General features: G+C 34.8%; 3 protein-coding genes across 7 annotated transcripts; 1 reads left to right on the top strand and 2 right to left on the bottom strand.

Annotated features, from left to right (window-relative positions):
- Positions 1 to 141: 141 nt before the first annotated feature.
- LOC130726221 (pentatricopeptide repeat-containing protein At5g43790) lies at positions 142 to 2,526 on the bottom strand. Its single transcript, XM_057577456.1, has 2 exons — positions 2,335 to 2,526; positions 142 to 2,129 (listed from the first exon to the last, which is right to left on the bottom strand). Exon 2 carries the CDS (start codon positions 1,989 to 1,991, stop codon positions 204 to 206), a length of 1,788 nt encoding a protein of 595 aa, XP_057433439.1. The 5' UTR covers positions 1,992 to 2,129; positions 2,335 to 2,526; the 3' UTR covers positions 142 to 203.
- Positions 2,527 to 12,142: 9,616 nt separating this feature from the next.
- LOC130722881 (uncharacterized) lies at positions 12,143 to 20,684 on the top strand. Of its 3 annotated transcripts, none has more exons than XM_057573739.1 (13): positions 12,143 to 12,606; positions 13,098 to 13,250; positions 13,364 to 13,576; positions 13,676 to 13,765; positions 13,857 to 13,973; positions 14,062 to 14,331; positions 14,909 to 15,065; positions 15,228 to 15,305; positions 16,101 to 16,201; positions 18,942 to 19,112; positions 19,399 to 19,473; positions 19,616 to 19,720; positions 20,088 to 20,684. In XM_057573739.1, the coding sequence occupies exons 1-13, from the start codon at positions 12,214 to 12,216 to the stop codon at positions 20,427 to 20,429; spliced, it is 2,265 nt and encodes a 754-aa protein (XP_057429722.1). In that variant the 5' UTR covers positions 12,143 to 12,213; the 3' UTR covers positions 20,430 to 20,684. The 3 variants fall into 3 exon arrangements, with proteins under 3 accessions (XP_057429722.1, XP_057429723.1, XP_057429724.1); XM_057573740.1 differs by having other exon boundaries at positions 12,144 to 12,606; positions 19,616 to 19,696; XM_057573741.1 differs by having other exon boundaries at positions 12,468 to 12,606; positions 13,111 to 13,250.
- Positions 20,685 to 20,738: 54 nt separating this feature from the next.
- LOC130722882 (protein LAZ1 homolog 2) lies at positions 20,739 to 24,470 on the bottom strand. 3 transcript variants are annotated; one of them, XM_057573744.1, is made up of 9 exons: positions 24,231 to 24,470; positions 23,629 to 23,887; positions 23,392 to 23,448; positions 23,097 to 23,205; positions 22,736 to 22,920; positions 22,568 to 22,656; positions 22,205 to 22,454; positions 21,260 to 21,499; positions 20,739 to 21,179 (listed from the first exon to the last, which is right to left on the bottom strand). In XM_057573744.1, exons 2-9 carry the CDS (start codon positions 23,782 to 23,784, stop codon positions 21,006 to 21,008), a joined length of 1,260 nt encoding a protein of 419 aa, XP_057429727.1. In that variant the 5' UTR covers positions 23,785 to 23,887; positions 24,231 to 24,470; the 3' UTR covers positions 20,739 to 21,005. The 3 variants fall into 3 exon arrangements, with proteins under 3 accessions (XP_057429727.1, XP_057429728.1, XP_057429725.1); XM_057573745.1 differs by having other exon boundaries at positions 23,629 to 23,803; XM_057573742.1 differs by having other exon boundaries at positions 23,629 to 23,810; positions 24,231 to 24,469.
- Positions 24,471 to 24,928: the final 458 nt, after the last annotated feature.

The following is a 24,928-nucleotide window of genomic DNA, read 5'->3' as shown; positions in this document are numbered from 1 at the left end:
TTAAGTGGATTCTAGGTGCTTTACTTTTATATAATATAAAAAATGTTCTTACACATTTAATGTGTGTTTTCCATTAATCTTATCTCAGAGAGGGGGAAAACATAAATGAATGTTTTTCCAAACAAAATGATATCCACATGATTGTAGCAAATTATGTTCTTCCTTTCAAGTATTGAATTCGTTATAATGTGAACATGGTACTATCACCAGTAATCTAGACAAGAGCAACTCCCATCCTTAAAATGGTGAAACCGATTTCGGTCTCTGACTATAATATCTCTTTGATACGCTGCTGATATTAGCTTGGTAAACACATGGCAATCCCCACAAACTCGAAGGTTTTTAATAATTCTTATGGGCAAACTTGAAGGTGATGCTATAAGAGCAAATGCTATGGCTAGTCTTTCACTGTGGTAAGAAAGGGCATCTTCCTTTTCTTCTTCTTCCACATCAAACAAAACCTCTGATGTTCTTGGATTGTGACCAAATTCTTGTAGTCTTCTATTAATATCCCCAATTTTCAAATATATTTCTTTTGAAAATGGATGAGTTTTGTCACTTGTGAGAAACTCATGCATGGCACCATCAATCTCCACTAGGCTAAATCCTGGCAACTTGTTAACCCCATGAGATTTCATCAGCTTCCTCACTCTCTTCACATCATTCCACCTAGCAATGCTAGCATACATATTAGACAGGAGCACATAGTTTCCACTAGTTTCTGGTTCCAACTCTACTAAGTGTTTTAGAGCAACTTCCCCCACCTCTAAATTCCCATGAATTCTTGCAGCCCCAAGTAAAGACCTCCATAAAATTGCATTGGGCTTCATGGGCATATCTTTTAACCTCTCCTCTGCCTCCTTTAATCTCCCAGCTCGACCCAGAATATCGATTAGGCATCCATGATGCTCAAGTTTTGGTTCCATCCCATAAACCTTCTTCATGGACTCAAAAATCTCCAAGCCTTCCTCTACCAGTCCAACATGAGAGCAGGCAAACATGGAAACAACAAAAGTTGCACTATCAGGAACTAAGCCCTCAAATTTCATCTTTCTATAAAGTTCAAGTGCTTGATTCCCATGACCATGAACTGCAAAACCCCCAATCATGGCATTGTAGCAAAATGTATCCCTATCAGTCAACTGATCAAACAACTGACAGGCTAAATTGAGACAGCCACATTTGGAATACATATCCACCAGTGCAGTTCCCACAAACCGATTCAACTTAAGATTGTTCCTCAGCAAATAACAATGAGTCCAAACCCCTTGACTAAGAGCACCTAAATTAGAACAAGCACTAATCAATGCCACAAGTGTCACTTCATTAGGCCTTCTTCGAGACATCTGCATGTCACAGAACAAATACAACGCCTCTAAGGACAAATCAGCATCTTCTAAACTGGTTGAGTAACTATGACTCGCACTGCGTGCATAAGCAGCCAACAGGGTATTCCATGTGGCCAAGTCAGGTTCACTAATTTGATCAAATAAACATCTAGACACACACAGCCTCCCATATTTAGCATAGAAATTCAGCAGCGACGCTTGAACAAAGTGATCATACGGCGGTTCAAGGAACTTCAAAACATGGGCGTGGAGGGGCGGACCATATTGAAACCAATGGCCAGAGCCACAACAAGCCTTGAAGAGCGAGGGGAAAGTGAAGCTATTGGGTTGGAGGGTCTTGTGAGCGAGAATGCGATTATAAAGCGAGAATGCTAGATGGATTTGGCTACTATGACTAGTAAAGGAAGAAATGAGTGTGTTGTAGAGGAAAACTGTGGGGTTTGGGATAGAGCTAAAGATGGTGAGAGCATAGGTTGAGGCAAGCTTGGAAGATATGGTAAGGAGGTGACTGAGACAGTATGTATGAAGTGCAAGACCAGTTGTTAGCATTTGAGCATGGACTTGCTTAAGAGTGTTGAGGCTATGGCATTTTTGCAACAGTTTGAGAATTGGGTGGTTAAATATGGGGTTCTGGGCTTTCATGAAATCAACAAAAGTTCAAGTCTAGGCCCAAGAAACAATGGGTGAATTAAATAAATGGAAACAAAGATATAGATATTGTTACCAGCCATGGGTTGAATCTCGAATTTCCAAGTAGATTGCTTCTAGAGGGAGTTTTCTCTGCACAACAAGTATGAGTAATTCAGTATCAGCAGCATAACTAGAAATCGAAACAAAACAAAAATGAATTATGAAACAGAACAGCTACATAGTACATACATTTTTATCATCAAAATGAATTATGAAACAAAACCAAAATGAATTTTCAATTGTGAATTGGTGCTTAGTTTTGCATATGAAATTAGGAGGAGGAACAAGGGGAAACCTGATCAAGAAGCGAATGGACTGAACCATATTGGTGGTTGCTGCACGGGTGAGTTCGTTCGAACCCGATGATGCCATAGCCCATCGGTAGTTGAGGTTCTGTTCCCAAGAGATGTGTGTTCAGTCAGTGTTTTAGGGTTCAGTCCCGGAAATGAGAGAGGCGCGCAATGAAACTGCAAACATGGACTTTTTTCTTTTCTATTTTCCTTTTTTGAACAACTTGAAATCTTGAATTGGATTGAAACAACTCCTCATTCCGGATTTACTCTCATAAATTGAATTTTGAATTACTTGTATTTAGTAAAACTAGTGTTTTTTACCCGCGCGTTGCACGGGGAATACATCTATTATATTTGATAGGTCAATTAATACCTTGATCATTAAAAATATAATAAACAACTGGTGAAATAGAAGAGTATGAAATGATGAGCAAAGTGGACAAAAAAGTCTTAAATTAAAACCCTTGTTGCATATATTGAACTTCGTACAATTGAATAACTAATAAAAAATTGGTTAACCAAATCTCAAATTATGCAAAATATATTAGGGGATGTGGTTTAATGATGGCTAATAAACAATAGCTGATTTAATCTACAATGAAAAAAAGAGAAAAGATTATTTATGTACGTGATTATGCGAGTTCATTTTTTACACAATAAAATAAACTAAGTTTGACCCATATCAACATGAAGTCGTTTCACATTCTTCATGAGCCTAAAGACAATAACACAAATTATAGATATGAAAAATCACCAATAAAGCATTCAGGAAACATTTTAATCTTAGAAAAAAAAAGAATGTACCGCGAAATTTGTTATTGTATTTGATACATTAATTAATACTTAATGAAGGTACTTTCTTGTTAAAATATATTTCTTCCCGTATGAGAATTTAACTCCTATAATAATTTGTACAAAAAAATTAAAGTGGACTATATTATTATGTAGTAAAAAATTAACATCAAACTATATTATATTATGTTTTTCTTGTAACCAAAAAAAATTCTGATGAAATCTTATTAACATTTATTTTTATGTAGAAGTATTTTCATGTAAAATATTCTTCCTATATATAAAAGCTTTTAGGCTCTTTCTAATACATTTAGATCCAGCTTCTCCTTACTCTCAGGATGCCTGAAAGTCTTTTCTCAAGTCTATCTGGTGGGTAATATCGATGAAGATGATGACACCCACCATACCTTGCTTGCTTCAAGGTCGATCTCTTGTATCCTCCTGCCGAAGACTTTAAGAGTAAACCTTGCCACTTTTTAGGAGGTTCCCTTCCATTGTGAGGCTGCAATCCAACGGGTAGCTTCGGTGCCGCATGTGGATCAGTGGATGCTTCGATGGTGGTTCGTGATCCTCATGGCCCGGTGCGTGAAACGATTTGGAGGAGACCATCGTGAGGAGTCTTCAAGGTTAATTTTGATGGAAAGCAGATGCGGTTTCTGGCATGGGGATGGTGGCTAGGAACCATGACGGTTTGATCCTTGCTGTTCCGGCGGAGGTTGTGGAGCGGCCCTCCACATTGGTGGAGGCTGAGGCTTTAGCCTTCCGGTGGACGATTGGATTGGCTATTAACCTTGGGTTCATACGGGTTTGCTTTGAGACAGATTGTCTCACTCTCTTTCAGATGTGGAAGAAGCCTCCGGACGGGGGGAACTTCTTAGCTACTATTTTTAGTGATTGCTTTCAGTTGTCTCGTTCTTTAGATTTTGTGTCTGTTGCTTTTGTTCGCCGTTCAGGCAATGCTGTCCGGACTTTTTGGCCAGGAATGTTACCTCATACGCCAGTTTGGTGTGGATTGAGGAGGTACCGCCTTAAGTCGATGTTTTGTAACCGCAAACCTTTTGGCATATATGCCCCCTATTTAATTGATAGCAGGTTCTTTAAAAAAAAAGATTGGAAAAGAAAAGAGCAACAACTCTATCAAAAAAAATATCAAACTCCCTAGCTATACAACACTAACCAAAGGCACATTTAGTTACTCGTTAGATAACTTCACTTCTATTGTGAGTTTCTTATTTTATTTTTGAATTATTTTAAGAGTATTAATTAATTTTTATTGAATTTTCGTATTTTTATTTAATTCAGGATTTTATGAGTTTTTATTGTGATTTGCTAGATTTTGGTAGTTTTTATCTATCTTTAATTAGTACTCTTTTAAATTTTAGATTTGATTAGGATTTAGGTTGTTTATTTCTTGATTTTAAAAAAAAATTCATGTGTCAATTCGTTAGATAGAAAATTCCACGTGTCACTCTCAGGTTTATTCTCATAAAAAAATTTCACGTGTCAATTCGTTAGATAACTTATCTTCTATATTGTGGGTCTTTTATTTTATTTTTGAATTATTTTTAGAGTATTAATTAATTTTTATAGTATTTTTATTGAATTTTCGTATTTTTATTTAATTCAGGATTTTATGAGTCTTTATTGTGATTTGCTAGATTTTTGTAGTTTTTATTTATCTTTAATTAGTACATTTTTAAATTTTAGATTTGATTATGATTTATGTTGTTTATTTTTTTATTTAAAAAAAATCCACGTGTCAATTCGTTAGATAGCTTCTGTTTTGTTGTGAGTCTTTTATTTTATTTTTGAATTATTTTTAGAGTATTAATTAATTTTTATGATATTTTTATTGAATTTTTAAATTTTATTTAATTCAGGATTTTATGAGTTTTTACTGTGATTTGCTAGATTTTGGTAGCTTTTATCTATCTTTAATTAGTACCTTTTTAAATTTTAGATTTGATTAGAATTTAGGTTGTTTATTTATTGATTTTATCTTAATTATTTCTTTTAAACCTTTTTTTTCTATATGTTTACCAAATTCTACTTCAATATAGAGCTTTCATACAATAGTCCTCCGTCATATAATGAATTTAGGCATACCTCAGATTTAATTCAAAAATGATTCAAATTTTCCCTATAATTTTTATAACTATATAAAAAAAATTCAAAAACATATAAAATACGAAATATGTATTATATGTGATGCTTGGAATCGTTTTTATATTTTAAGTAATTCAAATTTTAATTAATTTAATATTCTCTATAATTTTTATAACAATATAAAATAATTCAAAAAAGTACAAAATAAAAATTTTGAACATTGACTTGACTGAATGTAATAAATAAAATAGTGAGTTTTCATGCAAACACTGAAAATAGTGATGTTTGCCCAAAAGTTGATTTTTCCACACCTTACACTAAATAGATTATATAGAAATCATTCTTACATGAGTTTTTCATCAAACATTGACTTGACTGAATGTAATAAATAAAATAGTATATAATTGTTGAAAAAACCACTAATACTTTATCCTTCATTCCATTCTCCCATTCCTTTTATAATTATGCAGATTTAACTTGACAAACCAAGCATTTGAAAGTCATTTTTCCATAGGAACAGAAATAAAAGGAGACCATGTAAAAAATACACAAAAAAATCTACAACTTCTCCTTTCTCTCCCCTCAATTCTTTCACTCCCTCAATCCACTTCAGTGACAATGATTAGGTTAATCAAAACATACACAGATCAATGTTTCACCTCCTATAACATAGGACACAAATTTTAGATGCAAATTAAGAAAAACCAATAAAATAGAATCACATACAAAGGAGAATCAGAAAACATAAAAAAAAATTAAAATATTGCAAAATTCCATATAGAATATAAAATGGACTCACCATCCATGGCTTCCAAAGAACATAAATCAAGAAAACAAAAGACTAAAAATTTGACCAACACAAAGAATAAAAAAACATGAAAACAAATTAAGCAAATCATGTTTTTTCTACTGTGTATCCTAACATGCTCTCATGAGAAACGGAGACTGAGACGTGGCCAGGGAAAAGGCAGTGCATGAGTAGAGCCACAACAAACTTCTCCCATTCTCAATTTATTTTGTTGATAGCTCCATCCATGCTCTGCCTCTTCCCTGCCATTGTCCTGTCTCTCCATCAAGATTAACTTAGCTCATCCCTGTCAACATCAGCAAAATAACATTAAGCAGATACTAAATGCATAAAATGAGAAGTTCCACTGCTTCTACACTAAATCTTCTATTTAATTCAGATAGTTGCAAATCAATTGCAAAATAAAATACATATATCCTATAATGATGTTCCTGATCTCCATTTTGTTTCTTATGACGACCATTACCCATAAAATAATGAGCTTTCATATCATGAACTTCAACTTGATGAACATCACAAAATGTTATAACATCTTCTATATAAAAATACCTATAGTCGGTGAACATTTCAAAAAAATTGGGGGGGGAGGCGATGGCCCCTGTCTACCCCTACCTAGATACGCCCCTGATACTCAAAAACAAACGTCATCACCCAACTCAATTTGAGATTTGTCACTGATTAAACAAATATTAGAAGTTCCTTGAAGGAGTTTAAGTTTAGTATAATGTTTAATTGATGTAAAGCTTTTAAAATTATTATTATTTTGTATTTTATTTAGTAGTCTTCTAACCACTCATATGTTCTCAAAAACTTCTTGGTAGACAACATTGCGCTTGGAGTTTGAAACTACCCCTTGTTTATCCCCTAGTGTTTTTTACCCGTGCGTTGCACGGCAAATTGATTGTTGGAGTTGACATTAATAAAAAATATAACAAAATGTGATGAGTATAGAGAAATACGTGTGGTATAGAGTAAATTATATAAGTTGTTTGTATGAGAGCTGTGATAGTAGAGAAAGAATGACGTAGATTCTCTCCCATCGTTGGGTTAAATAGAGAATAAGAGAGGGAATTAGTTTGCCATGAATCGACATTTAAATAAAAATAAAAATATCAAAATATAAAAACAATGATAGGCTTAATAAATTAATAAGATTACTCCCTCCCAATAACCAAAAAAATTAATAAGATTACAATTGGAAAGCTAAAAAAATTGATCAAACTTTGTTCTATGTCTACTCAAAATGAGAAGATTGAAAAAATACATTGGACCCACAAAATCTGCCCCTTTATCTCTCATCCCTTGCCAATCAAACACACTAACTCTTATCTCTCTCTCCTCTATTTCTCTCTTCTCTTTCACTACCATATCAAACAAAGCATTAGAGAACCTAGTTGAATAGTTTAGCAAGGCTATAACAAAATGGCATAGGAGTTCTTGGAAAATAATTTTAAAATTTCTTTAAATTATTTTTCAAATCTTATCCAATATAGCTTTTGTTTGAAAGTAACATATCCACTTCATTAGCATTCTTTGTGTGCAATCACCCTCCTCTCTCTCTCTGTCTCTCTATTCTCCTGCCTACAACTCATTTTCTTCTTCTAGCTTCTCATACCTTATTTCAAGTAGTGCCTTGATTTCTTTAAGGCATTTGATTCAAATTAGCCTAATTGAACCAACCAAAACACATAAAGAATAAAATTAAAAACATGCACATATGTAGCTTCAAACCAATACATTAATCTTATGAATCAAATGCTAGACATAAAGAACTTTTAACTAAAAGGATTCATTCTCCTACCTCAGAAATTAAAAGCATTAAGCCACATGCTTTTCCTTCCCAAACTCTATCTCGAGCCTTTAATGTACTTCAACAATTCTTCTCTATTTTTTTTTTGAAATCTCCTGCATTCTTCATTCCTTAGCATAGTCTGAGAAAACAAATCATAATATGTCTTAGATCAAGAAAATCATTTCAACCTACAATATTATATCAAGAAACTGATTTTGGAGCAACACGCGTAGGTAGATTGGCGGAACCATCACCTATAACCCGAGTCAAAATAAGATTAGACATAAACAAAACTATGCAAAGAAGGAATTTGAAGAGGAAAAAGGAGAATGCTCACCACTTTTTCCGGCCAGCTCTCCAATTGAGTCATGGAACGTGACAAAGAGGGGAGTCGAAGCCATCATTATAAATTTAGTAAGGAGTAGTAGTAAATCTTCTTTCAAAATATAATTTATTTAAATCTTAGATAATTAGGGAAAATCTTTTAAAATTTAGGTTTCAAGATAAAATAGCACAACATAAGAGAGACTATCTAACAAATTGACAATAAAAACAAAACAAAATCTTTAAAAAATATTTAATAAAAATACGATAAAAATTCGGATTTTTTTAGAGTATTAATTAATTTAAGATAAAAATAAACAACCTAAATCCTAATTGATTTGTACTCTAAAAATAACTCTAAAATAGAATAAAATATTTCATGTAGAATCACATACAAAGGAGAATAAAAAAACATAAAAAACAAATCAAAATATTGCAAAATTCCATATAGAATATAAAATGGACTCACCATCCATGGCTTTCAAAGAATCTCTTTTGGTGGAATATCTATAAAAAAAACCTGAAGAAAAGAATTTGAAATTAGCATGGCAAGTGATGAACGAAATTGACCTTGAAGTCAAACATAAGTGAATGAAAGTTAAAGGTAAAGTAAAATAAAATTGAAAAATACCATAACATATTATGCAAGCAAATGAAGAAAATAATTTGAAACCTCCATCTGCAACCTTCCCAATCAGTCCAAGGCAGCAAATCGGAGGGATGCGATTGCAAGTCGATGACAAAGTGGTTCCGTTGAGAGATGAGACGATTTTGTGGGGGTGGTTCCGTTCAGTTGAGAGATGAGATGAAAATTGCATGGAGGAGATGAATTCCATGGAGGAGATAGTGGAGGTAGGCAGAGTTTTAAGAGAGTTTTTGCTGATGGGATGTATTATTGATTTAAATCACTTATCACAGATTTTATATTAAGATAAAATCATGAAATAAACAACATAAATCCTAATCAAATTTAAAATTAAAAAATGTACCAAATAAATATAGATAAAAACTATCAAAATCTAGCAAATCACAATAAAAACTCATAAAATCAGGAATTAATTAAAAATCCGAAAATTAAATAAAAATACCATAAAAAAATAAATAATAATATAAGTTAAGATAAAATACAGAAATAAACAACATAAATCCTAATCAAATCTAAAATTTAAAAATGTACTAAATAAAAATAGATAAAAACTATCAAAATCTAGCAAATCACAATAAAAACTCATAAAATCCGGAATTAATTAAAAATCCGAAAATTCAATAAAAATACCATAAAATTAATTAATACTCTAAAAATAAATCAAAAATAAATTAAGATAAAATCAAGAAATAAAAAACCTAAATCCTAATCAAATCTAAAATTTAAAAATGTATTTTTTTATTAAGGAGAAATAAGGTAAGGAAAAATCAGGGCACATGTGGCAAGTGAGGTCAAGGAGAAATAGCTTACATGTAAAATATTATGTGAGAATTAATCTGGGAGCGACACGTCATTAACTTGGCATGTGAGAGCGACACGTCATGCTAGAAGTTGTTCTTTTCTAATATATATAAAATTTAAAAATGTTCTAAATAAATATAGATAAAAACTATCAAAATCTAGCAAATCACAATAAAAACTCATAAAATCCGAAATTAATTAAAAATCCGAAAATTCAATAAAAATACCATAAAAATTAATTAATACTCTAAAAATAAATAATAATATAAATTAAGAAAAAATACAAAAATAAACAACATAAACCCTAATCAAATCTAAAAATTAAAAATGTACTAAATAAAAATAGATAAAAACTATCAAAATCTAGCAAATCACAATAAAAACTCATAAAATCCGGAATTAATTAAAAATCCGAAAATTCAATAAAAATACCATAAAAATTAATTAATACTCTAAAAATAAATCAAAAATAAATTAAGATAAAATCAAGAAATAAAAACCTAAATCCTAATCAAATCTAAAATTTAAAAATGTATTTTTTTATTAAGGAAAAATAAGGTAAGTAAAAATCAGGGCACATGTGGCAAGTGGGGCCAAGGAGAAAAAGCTTACATGTAAAATATTAGGTGAGAATTAATCTGGGAGCGACACGTCACTAACTTGGCATGTGAGAGCGACACGTCATGCTAGAAGTTGTTCTTTTCTAATATATATAAAATTTAAAAATGTTCTAAATAAATATAGATAAAAACTATCAAAATCTAGCAAATCACAATAAAACTCATAAAATCTGAAATTAATTAAAAATCCGAAAATTCAATAAAAATACCATAAAAAATAATTAATACTCTAAAAATAAATAATAATATAAATTAAGATAAAATACAAAAATAAACAACATAAACCCTAATCAAATCTAAAATTTAAAAATGTACTAAATAAAAATAGATAAAAACTATCAAAATCTAGCAAATCACAATAAAAACTCATAAAATCCGGAATTAATTAAAAATCCGAAAATTCAATAAAAATACCATAAAAATTAATTAATACTCTAAAAATAAATCAAAATTAAATTAAGATAAAATCAAGAAATAAAAAACCTAAATCCTAATCAAATCTAAAATTTAAAAATGTATTTTTTTATTAAGGAGAAATAAGGTAAGTAAAAATCAGTGCACATGTGGCAAGTGGGGCCAAGGAGAAAGAGCTTACATGTAAAATATTATGTGAGAATTAATCTGGGAGCGACACGTCACTAACTTGGCCTGTGAGAGCGACACGTCATTCTAGAAGTTGTTCTTTTTTAATATATATAGATAGATTTTAGCTGGGGGACAACTAAGGAAAATGAGTCCCATAAAAAGTGAACTAGTCACATAGCTACTAGCGGTAAAGATACTGGATAAGTCCCGACTCGTGAGCTAGCTTGACTCAGCTCACTTTTTATGGTTTCAAAAATTCTTTTTATAAAATATTTGCAAATTAAGTCTTTTATCATTATTAAATTTAGGGATGGCGATGGTTCTTGGACCCATCGAGTACCCGAAAAAATACCCACATCACGTAGGGAAAAATAGTTAGATGGGTATAGGGTTGGACATGAATAAATAAATACCCACAAAAAATAGCGGGTACGGGTGCGGGTTCATTGATACTCAACCCGCCCTATACCTGCACACACACATATTATACACACATAGTTAATAGTATATTAATAAACTTAAAGTATCATTCTTAAAAGATAAGTGAAGTCTTAATATCAATGTATGATTGTTAATTTATTCTCACTTACTTTTAAAATAAGTTAGTTAATTATAAATTTAAAGCTTAACTTAGTCGCTTAATTTTAAAAAATAATTATAACTATTCAAATGATTTTACTTGTTAAATATTTCGATGGTCTTTTTAATTTTTAATTAATGTTTTAATTTTATAATAATAGTTATATTTTAGTTTTCTATTGAAAAAATCAGAAAATTAAATTTTGCTTGCGAATAACGCGCACGTGTACAGACATATTGGTACCCAAAGGGTATAAGAACATGTATTCAAGTACATACCGAAGAACATAGCCCTTAAACCATGCTTGCTTGTTGTGTAAAGTATCTATGGAGCTATGATGTAGTGTTGTATAAGATTTAATTAGACTATAAATTTGTATCAAGTGGATTAGGGCATTCTAGCTTGTAAGTGTTTTTTGACTTGACTTAGTTATACCTTAATTGGACTATCAACCTTTGAAACAAAAAAAGCTGTCTCCTATCAACGGGCGGCGCCTGGTTAATTCCACGAGGTTCACCTGAAACTCTGAAACAATGAGAAGGACGTTTGGATAAAACGAAAAAAAGAAAACAAAAAACACGAGCAGGTGACAAATACGTGAATCAATCCAGTCCCAATTTGCCACATCACACTCTTCATGATGAAACCAATGCAACGACGTCGCTTTCCTCATGTCCTCGCCAGGTAAGGTAAGGTAACCCACGCTTTTAGTACCTATTTTTAGCCATCAACCCCCATAACCGAAAATGGAAACCTCCACGATACGGTGGTTTAGAACAACAAAGGGACCCTACCTCTGACTCTTCTCCACCACCATTCCCAACGCCATGGAGGAGGAATTTTCCAATGCGGTGGAGGAGGGGCTGAGGCTCTCCAAGAGGGTATACTTCGGCAATGACAGGGCGGTTTCTCCTCCCAAACCTCCAATGGCGATGATCAAGTCCCACACCGCTTGGCTTCCAACCGCACCCATGCTCTACGCGCGAATTCACGACCCTGCCATCGTTGACAACCCTGATGTCCCTAGCTACCAGCCTCACGTGCATGGCAGGTGCGACCCGCCCGCGCTCATTCCCCTTCACATGACTGCCGTTAACCTCCGTGCCGATTGCTACCTCGATCACACCGCCTTCCTCACGCTCACCGCCTCCTGGAGGCTACATTGCGTCTCCGGCAGCCGTGCCGCCGATTGCCTCCTCGCCCTTCCCATGGCCGCTCAGGTGCATCCTCAACTCTCTTTTTAAAAAAGGTTTAATGGTCAAATTAGTCCCTAATTTTGTAAGCGAATTTGATTTTAGTTATTCTGCGGAAAAATAACTTTCAGTGACAACGGTAAAAAACAACCAATAATTATAAAAAAACTGTGAGGTTCTTTTTAAACAAATGTTAATGGTCAAATTAGTCGTAAGCGAACGTCTTGTAAGCAAGTTTGATTTTAGTTATTTGACGGAAAAATGACGTTTAGTGGCGGATAAACCCATAATTATAAAAAAGACCGCTACTAAACGTCATTTTTCTGCCGAGGACTAAAATCAAACTCGCTTATGAAATCGGACTAATTTGACCAGTAACCCTTAATTTTTTTTTACTAAAACTTACTTAACTTCCTAATTCTGAGAAGTTGTCTGGGGAAAAAAATTAAGAATGTTACATTTGAATAATGTTTTATAAGTGTTTCAGATTTTGTGTTCTGATACCATTTGGCTAACAGGGTTCAATTCTAGGTGTGGAGGTTAGTGTTCATAGAAAATCTTTTTCTACTCAACTGGTTGATATGGAAGACAACAATGGCAAGGAGAATGTGACAAGAACTCAAGATGGAGGCTTTCTTAAGCCTGATGTGTTTACTTTGACTATACCGCAGGTATTATCAGATAAATATGTATATAGTGTGTGTATTCTGAAGGTTATTGATTTTTAGGTCCATTTTATTTGATGATCTTGTTCCGATGTTGTTTGTTGTGATGTTTGTAACAGATAGACGGAGGTTCAAATTTATCAGTTAAAATTAGTTGGTCTCAGAAGATACAATGCAGCAATGATGTGTTCTCCTTGAATGTGCCATTTGTCTTTCCTGATTATGTCAACCCTGTAGGGAAGAGAATATCAAAAACAGAAAAGATACAAATAAATGTGAATACTGTTACCGGTAGTGAGGTTCTTTGCAACACAACCAGCCATCCCCTGAAGGTTCATATTTGGTTCAATTTTTGTGGGATTACAGTTGACATCTAATGTATAGCCAATGCCAATTAACATTTTGCATTGTTCTATTTCCTGACTGTGCAGGAAGTGAGGCGCAATGCTGGGGATATTGGTTTCTCATATGAATCTAATGTTCTCTCATGGTCAAAAAATGATTTTAGCTTTTCATATGCTGTGAGTGAGACTCTTTGGCCATTTTCAATGTCATTCATATTTGTAGGTTCAACTGTTGAAAGATGCACTTATTGGCATGTTACTTGACTAGGTTTCTTCAAGTCAAATAAACGGTGCTGTTTTTTTGGAATCTGCATCTGTGGATGATTTTGATCAGAGAGAGATGTTCTGCATGTACCTTTCTCCTGGAAATCTTCGGAGTAGGAAGGTTCGTTTTAAATTTTATACATGTGCATTTTACATATAATTTTGTAATTGTCTTTTTGTTCACATTGCTGGTCCTACTCAATGTCTAGGTATTCAGAAGAGACATCGTATTTGTTATTGACATAAGTGGAAGCATGCGGGGAAAGCTAATTGAAGACACAAAGAATGCACTATCAGCTGCACTCTCTAAGCTTGACCCTGAGGATTCATTTAGTATTATAGCATTTAATGGAGAGAGATATCTATTTTCAACATCAATGGAATTGGCCTCAAAGGATGCTGTTGAAAGGGCTATTGAGTGGATTAATATAAACTTTGTTGCAGGGGGTGATACAAATATTTTGCAACCCTTAAACAAGGTAAACATTCATACAAATTTTCCTGTTTTTTAAGTTGAATTTAATTTACATTTTAGCATATTATTTGTTAAATATTATACTTGAAAATGCTGTTTGTTACAATGTCTTTATGCAAGAAAATACACAAAAGGACGTGGCACAATAGAATCACACCTACCCATCCATGTATTCGAACAAAGATGTACTGGATTTTCCGCAGCCTATACAGGATTGGCTAAAACCATTTGTTAATTTTTTTGGGTTCATAGTGTTTGTAACAAATAGCATTACTCTTATATTAAACACCGCTATTTAGTGTCTTGTTAGTAATAAATAAATGTTTTGGTTCTAATCCTCGTCATTCAACATAAAGATTACTGAACTGAATAGTGGTTACCTACTGAATCAGTGTCATATACTGAACAAACAAACAAAATGCTCAACTTGATGCAATAAGAACCAGTGTTTTCTTTAACCTGAATGTACCCTCGACGTCTTGGATTAGCTATTATGTTTATTGATGATCATCATAGTTCTATTCTGTTAGCTTTCATTCGGTAAAGTGTTATTGTATATCTACGCTGCTGTTCTTTATCAGGCAATGGAAATGCTATCTGATGCTCGAAGTTCAGCTCCAATTATTTTCCTAGTTACAGATGGAAGTGTTGAAAATGAGAGACAAATTTGTGATATGGTAAAGAACCACATGATCAATGGCAAGTCAACAGCCCCTCGAATTTACACTCTTGGCATAGGTATGATTTCTATTTTCTATTATTTCAGATCTGGATTAGAATTGTAACATTATGACATTCTTCATCAGTTATACGTTTAAGATTCGTATGATTTTCATCAATTGTAAAACTTTTTATTCCTTCACTCGCTTATGTTAATTATATAACCTTATTGAATCCCAGGTTCATTTTGCAATCACTACTTCTTGCGGATGCTTGCTATGATTAGTAGGGGTCAACATATTGCAGCATTGGATGTAGGCAAGTTCTGATTTTTAACTTCAAAAAGTAAATAGCATTATCATTGGTTACCTTTATTTTTATTTTAAGCTTTAATGACATTGTTGGAGTATAGAGAAATTAAGATTATCAATCATGTCAATGAACATATGCCTAACTAGCAACTAAATTATTTGAGGTTGGTTGCATAGTTATGCATTCTATTTGAAGCACCTAATTGTGTTGACTAAACCATGAACTAAGTGCATTTTGTTCAAAAAGAGGTACTACATTGATTTTATATTGAAGTTTCACAATGCTTATCCGAAAGGCCTCTTATTTTGAAAATATAATCTCTCTCTCTCTAGCCCCTCTCTTCTCTCTCTTGTTTAACGGGAAGAGATGCATAAATATTTTAAACAAAAGTAGAGTAAAATCGCTGATCTACCAGTTTTTGTTTACTAGTAGGTTGTGTCGTGAATTACTATATCCGGTCATTTTCATAAGAACCAAATTTAAGGAATTTGGTTTTTTTTATAAGAAAGAACCATCTTGAATCCTTTAATGCAATAATAAATTTTTAATGAAGATATGCTTAATTGATTATTCAACATTTTTATTCTCAATAAGTAATAAATGTAATTTGGACTCTCTCTCTCCACTCTCTGGTTAATGCTTGTAACTAAAGTAACTATATTTCTTAATGGATTAGAAGTAGTATATGGTTCCTACAAAAAGGACGGAGGTAGTAGCATTTTTGTACCTGTTTTAGAAATTTTGTTTAACACAAGAAGTTTCTCCAATGTCACCATGGACTATTTCAATTATTTATTGCAGATTTGGTTGAGCCTCAAATGCTAAAATTGTTTGACAAAGCTTCATCTCTTGTTCTTGCAAATATCACAATGGACATATTCAATGATGTGGATGAAGTTGAGGTAAACATTTTATGTAACTAACTGGATAGAGTGGAAAGAAGTTTATGCCATCTGTGTTTTGCACTTTCCAAGCTCACTGCCAAACATGTCCAACATGTATCTGTTCCAAAGTTTGTCCTTTTCACTTCAGTTCTTCTACCTTAGCCCCGACTAAGAAATAGGTGCCTGTCTTTGTTGGAGTGATGTATAGAAAATCCTGAATTTACCACTATGATAAAATAAAGGCTTAATTCCAGTTTAGGTCCCTGATGTTTCATAAATGTGCGGTCTGCACCCCCTGTGTTTAAAACGTGCGGTCAAGATCCCTCATATATCTAAAACGTGATAACGATGCCCTTCCGTTAACTTCCGCTAGGTTCCGTCTGTTGACCAAACGGAAATGCTGACGTGTCACTTATTTAATTCATGAAATATACGCTAATAATTTGTGACGGAAATATTCCGTCACAAAACCCTTCAGCCAACACCTCACTCTCCCTCTCCCTCTCGTGTTTTTCTCCTCTCCCTCACACATCATCTTCTTCATTTTTCTTTACCCTTTCCTCTGCAACCCAACACACCATGGCAGCACCCTTCTCCTCTATTCATCACCCTCTTCATACTACTCTTCTTCATTCCTTGGCTGAACCACCACCTCCACGCACGCAACAACCACCGTTGGCCACAACCATGAAGCTCTGCCCCTGCAAATGGTCCAACGACCACCACCAGAGCCGCGACCACCACCTGTCAATCGCATGCTCCTCCCCCTGTCCCAGCGAACACCGGCGCTCCAACACCACCTCCCGATTCGAAGAAAATCGACACAAAATAGAGGATATGAAACCTTACCGCCACCACCTTCTCGCCCCGATTTCAGAGCCGTCCGACCTCCAATGGAAAAATCAACACCATGGTTAGACTCCCCTTGAAGCCAGCTTCAAAACCCCTCAACCAATTTGATGTTCGGTCGTCGTCACTCCGGCGACCGCCACCGACGTCTTCTCCGGCGAGCATCGTCCTTAAAATTAAGGGCAGGTTATGAGTGGTTGCGTCTCAGTTTGCTGGGGTGGGGTTGTTGGGAAAAAAAGAGAGGAAGAAGTTCTCTAAGGGTGGGGGTGAGGGAGGTTGTTGGGTGGTGGAAGTCTCTCCAACGAGCTCAACGACGAGGCGAGAGGACCGAAACGGGTGTGGTTCAACGGCGGTGGAAGCCAAAACAGAAAAGAGGATTTCATGGTGTCTCGGCATTGGGGTTTGCAGGTCGTTGAGTTTGGCTGGGATGGAGGTGAGTTCTTGGGGCTGTTCAAAGGTTGAAGGAAGGTAAATTTGGTGGTGATTTGGAGACCGAGGGAAAGGGGATGGCTTTGACTAATTTGGAGGAGGTCACGACACTTTCTCATTAGAAAGAAAATTATACATTTTATACCAGGTAGTAATTTTAGTTTGTCAAAAATATCATCTAAAGTGGTCTCATTTTTCATCTTGTTACTTTTAACTTTGCCATGTAAAGTGGTCTCATTTTTCATCTGCCTATAAGATGTTGATGCGGCTGCTATTGAATCAACTGAGGAATTTTGAGTCTTTGTCTCCCCTTGCTTGTGAGATGGTGATGAATTTGTCATAATTACATCAGCTTCACCATCAGTAGCAGATTTCTTTAAAAGGGACTGCTCTTCCAATTGCTCATGGCTTGCCTTGCGCTTAAGAGTTGAAGAGGTAAGGACTCTAGCATTGGTCTTCCAGACAGCTTAAGGGAGAGGAGATGGTAATGTAGGGAACATCTTGAGTCGATCATACCTTGAGCACTTTTCTCTGTTTATCATGGAAAATTATATCTTCATCTTATTCATTCTAATCCTTGAGTGTATAGGATTTGGAATGTAAAAGTGGGTTTTCTTATTGATTCTATGAGTTTTATTTTTTTAGGAGTACAAAAAATGGTTCAATCAGCGTGAAGATTGGTTTTTTATGAGGCAAAATGCAAGATTTCTCAACCTCCTCCAGGATTTTCAGACGGAAGGATGAAGAGTTTTCTAAGGTGAAAATGAGTGTGAAAAAATGGGTTGCAGTGATGGTGATGTGGTGCGGGGGTTAGTGGTTCTAGATTTTGTGTTAAAAGAAGTTGTGTTTCTGGAATTTTGTTGAAGGAGTTTGTGTTTCTGGATTTTATTTTTGATTCCAAGTTTGTGTTTCTGTATTGTGTTGAGGGGGGTTGTATTTTTGGATTGGTTGGAAGAGGCCTGTGTTTGTGACGGATTATTTCTGTCACCAATTTGCTTTTTCAGAATTAATGAATTTAGTCAGGGACTTTCGTTTAGTCAACTGACGGAACTTAACGGAAGGGCCTCAGCAGATCGTTCTAGAATCATGAGGGACCTTGACCGCACATTTCAAACACAGGGGGTGCAGATCGCACATTTGTGAAACATCAGGGACCCAAACTGGAATTAAGCCTAAAATAAAAAAATACCAATGACTTTTTCATTTTTATTCTTGTACTCTCTTTCTAATGAATTCTGCATCTCCCGATCGCCTTAGAGGACTTGATATGATGTTAGTCTTTTACACTTTTACTTAAAATTTTCATCATGCCTTTTCTATTTATATCTTCTTTAGATAAGTATTAAAAAGTAAAAACTCTTTTATCTGATGCAAAGGAATCCTTATGTTCTGTGATGTGAGTTGCACTTATATCCAGCTTTACCTGAAATTCTGTCTCTTTCTGAATTCTGATGGTATTATTTGCAATGTCTTGTGGTAGGTGTGTCCTTCCCCGATTCCAGATCTTTCGTCAGATGGTCCATTGGTTATATTCGGAAGATACAAGGGAAGTTTTCCCGAAGTTATTGAAGTTAAAGGTGTCTTGGCTGATTTCAGTAGTTTTATAACAGATATGAAGATACAAAAGGCTAAGGACATACCTATACAAAGGGTAATGTTTTCTGCACTATATAGTATATTAGTATATCTACATTTTCAGTTTCTTTATTCTTTCAAATTATACCTACAACTTCATCTGGAGAGGAGGTTCTAATTTTGTTTATGGGTGCTGGAAGGATCTATTTGGTACACTGCCAGACTGTGTGAGCATAGACAATCAGTTTGATTTATCTATTGTCAAGAGTCACAGTCCTCGTAACAAATATGCACAACTTTTATCATACTGTTTCATTTCCTTTATTAGTAGTTGTAATTCTGTTTCATTTTTTCTTCAACAGGTTTCTGCAAGAGATCAAATAGAGTATCTTACTGCTCAAGCATGGCTTTCAAATGATAAACAGTTAGAACAGAAGGTTTGTTATTACTTTCTGTGCTATCACTTCACGTACTCACATGCTTGAGTTGAAACTTTCAACTGAGTTGTATCGTTCCCTCTCTTGGATATTCATCCATTTTCTTTAGTTTTCTTCAATAATTTTTTTCGTGCTATGGCAGGTTGCAAAACTGAGCTTACAAACTGGCTTTACGTCCGAGTATACATGGATGGCAATGCTTGAGAATGACGATCTAAAGAAGGTAAAGGAATCAGGTGGAACGAAAGTATGTATCAAAAATTTGAAGGATCTTTTCCCAAATAGGCTATAGATAGTAGCCTCTGTGAAGTGTTAGCTATTTTTTGTCATTGAATCTTGGAAATGTATTTCTTCAGGTATTTAGGTGTATCATGACATAGGAATACCTAAGTTTAGGCTGTTGGTAATTGAATGCTCATAATCTAACTTTCTAGTTTTACAAGTAGCATGTTTGAAAATTCTTCTACAATTGATTAAGAAGCCTGAATCAATTTTAGGGAGAAACTTCTCGATGCAGAATTGATTCTGAGATAAAATAAGCTAATCCAAACTAAAAGTAGATAAACTCTTACTTAAACCTTTTCTAATCGTTTTTCTGATATCATGGCAAACAGGTTTCAAAAAAGAGGCAAAAAGGGGGAAATGTCCAAGACCAGAGAATGATTTTGCTCCCAAACTTAGGTATAGGCTTTGGCAACTTGACTGCAACTGCTGAGAACACTGTACCTGGATCTGGAGAAACAAAATTGCCTGATGGTGCTGAAATGTTTGTTAAGGCGGCCTCAAATTGTTGCAGCTCTATCTGCAATTACTGCTGTTGCATGTGCTGCCTCCAGGCCTGTATCCGGATAAACAACCAATGTGCAACTGTCTTTACTCAGCTTTGCGTTGGTTTAGGATGTTTCAGCTGCATCCGCTGTTGTTCAGACACATGCTGTTCTGGAAATGAACACTGAAAAACTCAAAATGTTATATGATTATTGCACACCACATAGAAGTCACTGTTTGGTGGTCTTTTATTTAAGGAAATGTATATGCTTTGTCATCGGTTTCATTTCTATAGCTTTTCTTTTTCTTTCTAGAATTCTGTTGTATAGATTTTCCAAAAGCATAGGACAGCATGTTAAAATATGCAACAGAAGGTCAAGTTTCAGTGTTTAATCTGTCACAAAAGAAACATCGTCCTGTCAAATATATTTTTCATTCCCTCATTCTGCGCGTGTTTGATTCGATGGTTGGAAATCTCATAATCACTTTTAAAGAGAAGTTACAAAATGTAGCTTGTCAAATTATGTGCTCATATGCTATCAAGATATTGTCATTTTATCTTTTAGGTTGGTGCCAAAGAAATGATATCTAAACAATCTGATGAATCTATTCTAGCAAGTCCTAGAGCTACAACAGAATTTGTAAGAAACTTTATATGTAAGACAGCCTAACATTTATGATATTTTAATCTGAAAAAAGAAGGTAGACTCTTCAGTGTGATTTTCATCCTTATAATTACATCATTGACATTTCATTCTCTTTCCCTATACGATTTCTGTGACATCTTTCTCAACTTTCACTTCTGATTCTTCTTCTTCTTCTTCCTCGTCATCTGATGAAACCACTGTTTTGTGATGGAAGGTCTGCTGAATCCTCGTCACTCCCTTTTCCACAGGCCCTATGGCTTGATTTATCGTCAGCACGACATCATTGACAACCTGCTTTTTGTTGATGTACAAAATTAGTATTCCAAATGATAATTAGTACAACTTGTGTTATTTTTATGCAATGAACTTACCCGTTGACCACCTCCAACAACAATATCCTGGACGCTCTCTTTGACGCTTGTTCTTGGAGCCTCAACTTCTGTAGTTGTCTCTTTAAGCAATGCAGCTGGTTTCTGCTCGTCCCCTTCATTGATCGCTATGGCTGCTTCTGTTGTTTCCTTTGTGACTTTTCCACATGCAGAAGCAGCAGGAAGAAGATAATATGGTTTGGCGGAAAATACAAACACGTGAGCAATAGCTGCAATGGCCATCTGCATCACCAAGGACATGAGGTAAGTAGTCTTGGATGAAGAAGAATTGAAAATATTCTAGGATATGCTTGAGACTTTGACAGAATTTAAGAATTCTTATGGCCTGTGCATCATAAGCAGCCAAAATTTGAGACTAAGCAGCTTTTGTTCTTAATAGAAAGGTAATTCACTTCATCCACCCAAAACTTACTGGAATTTGGGTCTAACTCTACCTCAAAAGCTAGCTCATAGGTGAGGATTGTCCAACCATTTATAAGTTCTTTATCAGCTATATCTCTAGACAATGTGAGACATAACAACCCCTCCCCCTCTCATGCCTAAGACTAGACATCTAGAGCATGGAGGTCATCATCGGAATGCCGATATCCCCTCGGGATATCTACCAGCGGGTCAGGTCAATGCCCTTCATCCCTATCATGGAATATCTCCAGGGCGGTCAAGTCTGGCCCGATAATGGATCTAGGCTAGGCTCTGATACCATATTAGAATTCAGGATGAGCCTAACTCTACCTCAAAAGTCAAAGTCAGAGGTGAGGATTGCCCAACCATTTCATTAGTATCTCTAGACAATGTGAGACTTAACAAAACTAGACACAGTGAAAAGAGTCACAAGTGATCTTTCATGCACTCAGATCCCATTTTTCCCGGATTGCACGCAGAAAATAGTAATAAAGCTTGCGAAGATCAAATGTAAGAGGAAACCACCTCGATACAAATTAAGAAATCCTGCAGTCCAGTTTGTAGTTTCTCCTGCTGAGGTAGCACTCCAAATGTACACAACAGCACGATACCTACGCCTTGCCACCATGTAGCGAACACAATAGCCTTAAAGCTGATGAACTTTGCAAGTGGCTTTATTGGTTGAAGTCTCTCATGAGTAACATTATAGAACTGCACAAGGCAGTATAATGCCCACATCTGGCTGAAGTTCAATACTGCTGCTATATATGGATACCTGCAAAATGTGGGAAACCTTGATTACTATTGAACAAAGTCGAAGAAGTGTGCAGTCAATAGAAAAGATAAAACTATGACTCCATGAGAGTCACTTTTGTATAAGAAACATACCCGTAGTACCACTTGAATTCCCCATCACCATAAACACCACACAGTTCCAATATTAATGCTAAGAATGCACAAACAGTCTTCAGAATCATCTGCATTATATCTTAGAAACATGAGAGTCACTTCAGAAGTAGAATGAGCCCCATATGAAGGAAGATTTCAGCAACTTACATATTGCACAAGACCAAATTTTTGTATTGCCAGAAGATCTTTTCCAAGTTTGCACGGCCGCCAAAAGAAGTTGCAAAACGATCTGTCTTCTGTGCTGCGATTCTCATCTAAACCATTCAACAAAGGTTTTCTAAGGTGTCCTCCAGATTCATCTTCAAGTAGTTCCACAACCCTTCCTTCACCACCTAATAGTTTTCATTTCAAGAATAGAGTTACATGAAAAGCTTTCAGTTGCATATATAACATATAATGGAACTTCTATTTTTACTTCATTTGGATTTCTAAAATAGCCAAATTTACCCAAGAGTAAGACTAGATAAGGAAGATATGTTCTTATGATGTTGAAGTTACAATAACTTACCAAGACAAGCAATTAGATATCTTCCAAAAGAGTACAGAGCAAAGGCTTCATAGTAGTTTCTCAAAATGTCACATGCAAGAGATAATTTTGGATTCCACAAAGAAATAATCTGGAATGAAAGGGAAAGAGAAAAAAAAATAAAACATAAATAATCACCAATTTAAAAGGAATTTTGATAACCTTTAAAACTCTTCAAGACTAGATTTAGTTGTTCCTTCAAAGTTCTAAAACCACACTAACTCAATGATGGTAAAAGAAAATCAGGAATGTAATTTTCAGGGTAATAGAACCTTACAGACTCAGTAGCATAGATTGGGACCATAGAAATAACAGCAACAATCCACTTCTGTTCCTGAAAAAGCACTCAGCACAGCATGTGTTATTTATCTTCCTTTCCACTCAGAGCTTTGAAAAAGTAAGTTGATACAATTCAAAACATTGAATACAATTTCAATGACCAAGCACCATAAAACTTGCTAACAATTCATAGCATATAAAAGGCAAACAAGAAATAAATAAAAAACTTGCTTACCTCAGGTTTGGTATATGATCTGAGATGTTGTAGAATAAGAACAATGGAGAGAACTAGAGCTACAAGCACTGAACACCCCGCAATTATGAGAGCGGGTTCGTGAAGATTTGTGTATATTCCTTCATAGTGTGAGAAATATTTATTTGGTGATGCCATTCCTTAAGCATCTTTCTCTCTGAACACTTCAGAATTGTTGCAGTTCAATTAGCATGAGTGAAGCATATGTTCAAACACTCAATCAACATTTGCACTTTCCCTTCTATAGAAGATATATAAATGAGTAAGATTCAAAACGTTCAAGTTCTTAATTAACAGCCATTCAAATCCTTATCATCTGCATTTCTCATTCATCAATAGTTTCTTATGTCATGTTTATTAGAATTAAGTCCATGTCCCCAAACATCATGCCACTCCAATTTCTGACAAAACACTTCATGACTCTCATTTATCAACACCATAGGGTGCTTCAATCTATGTCTATATTTTCTATCATCTTGTTGCTTGCATATATAATAATTAAATGGGAATTTTAACATTTAATCTCTGATATAAATTAACAGATTTCTTATTCATATGAATCAAAGAATCAAGACAAGACTGACCTGTTGAGATGTTAATTATTGACAACATAAACCCGTGTGTGTTCTCCAAAATCCAATTACTCCACGGAACCTGTTTACAAAATGGTGCAAGTGCAACAAAACAAGCATGCATGCTCGTGCCATGTCTAACAAGGGGATCTTTGCAACTTGCAAGTTTCTGCAGGGGATTGACACGTATTGCTATATCACTGCTTTCTAAACCTCACAGCTTGACACGTGTTGCTAATTTCCACCAAATTCAGTTCAGTTACTTCAATTCGAAGATCTCTACATTCTACTTCATTGAGTTTATCTTGTAAAAGTAAAGGCGCTTATTTTTTGGAGTTAGAATTGGTACCCACTCTTAAAATTTTTACCCCCATTTACGGTGGGAATCTCCAAAATACTCCTCTTAAAAATAATTCCCAAGCTTTGAGACCCTCGGGAACATCCGAGCCTTAAGTCTCGGGATAAATAATAATTTTCATGATGAACTTTTCGAGCTTTGAGATCCTCGAAAGCATCCCGAGCCTTAAGTATCAGGATATATTATAATTATCTTGATGAATTTCCCAAGCTCTGGAACCCTCGGGAACATCCCGAGCCTTAAGTCTCGGGATATATTATAATTTTCCTGATGAATTTTCGAGCTTTGATACCTCATAACATCCCGAGGGTCTAATTCTCGGAATCCTTCCGAGGTTATGCATCGGTAATTT

The sequence above is a fragment of the Lotus japonicus genome, chromosome 6, assembly GCF_012489685.1.
Source record: "Lotus japonicus ecotype B-129 chromosome 6, LjGifu_v1.2".
In the NCBI taxonomy this organism is placed as follows: domain Eukaryota; kingdom Viridiplantae; phylum Streptophyta; class Magnoliopsida; order Fabales; family Fabaceae; genus Lotus; species Lotus japonicus.
This window is presented reverse-complemented; position numbering and strand designations above follow the sequence as displayed.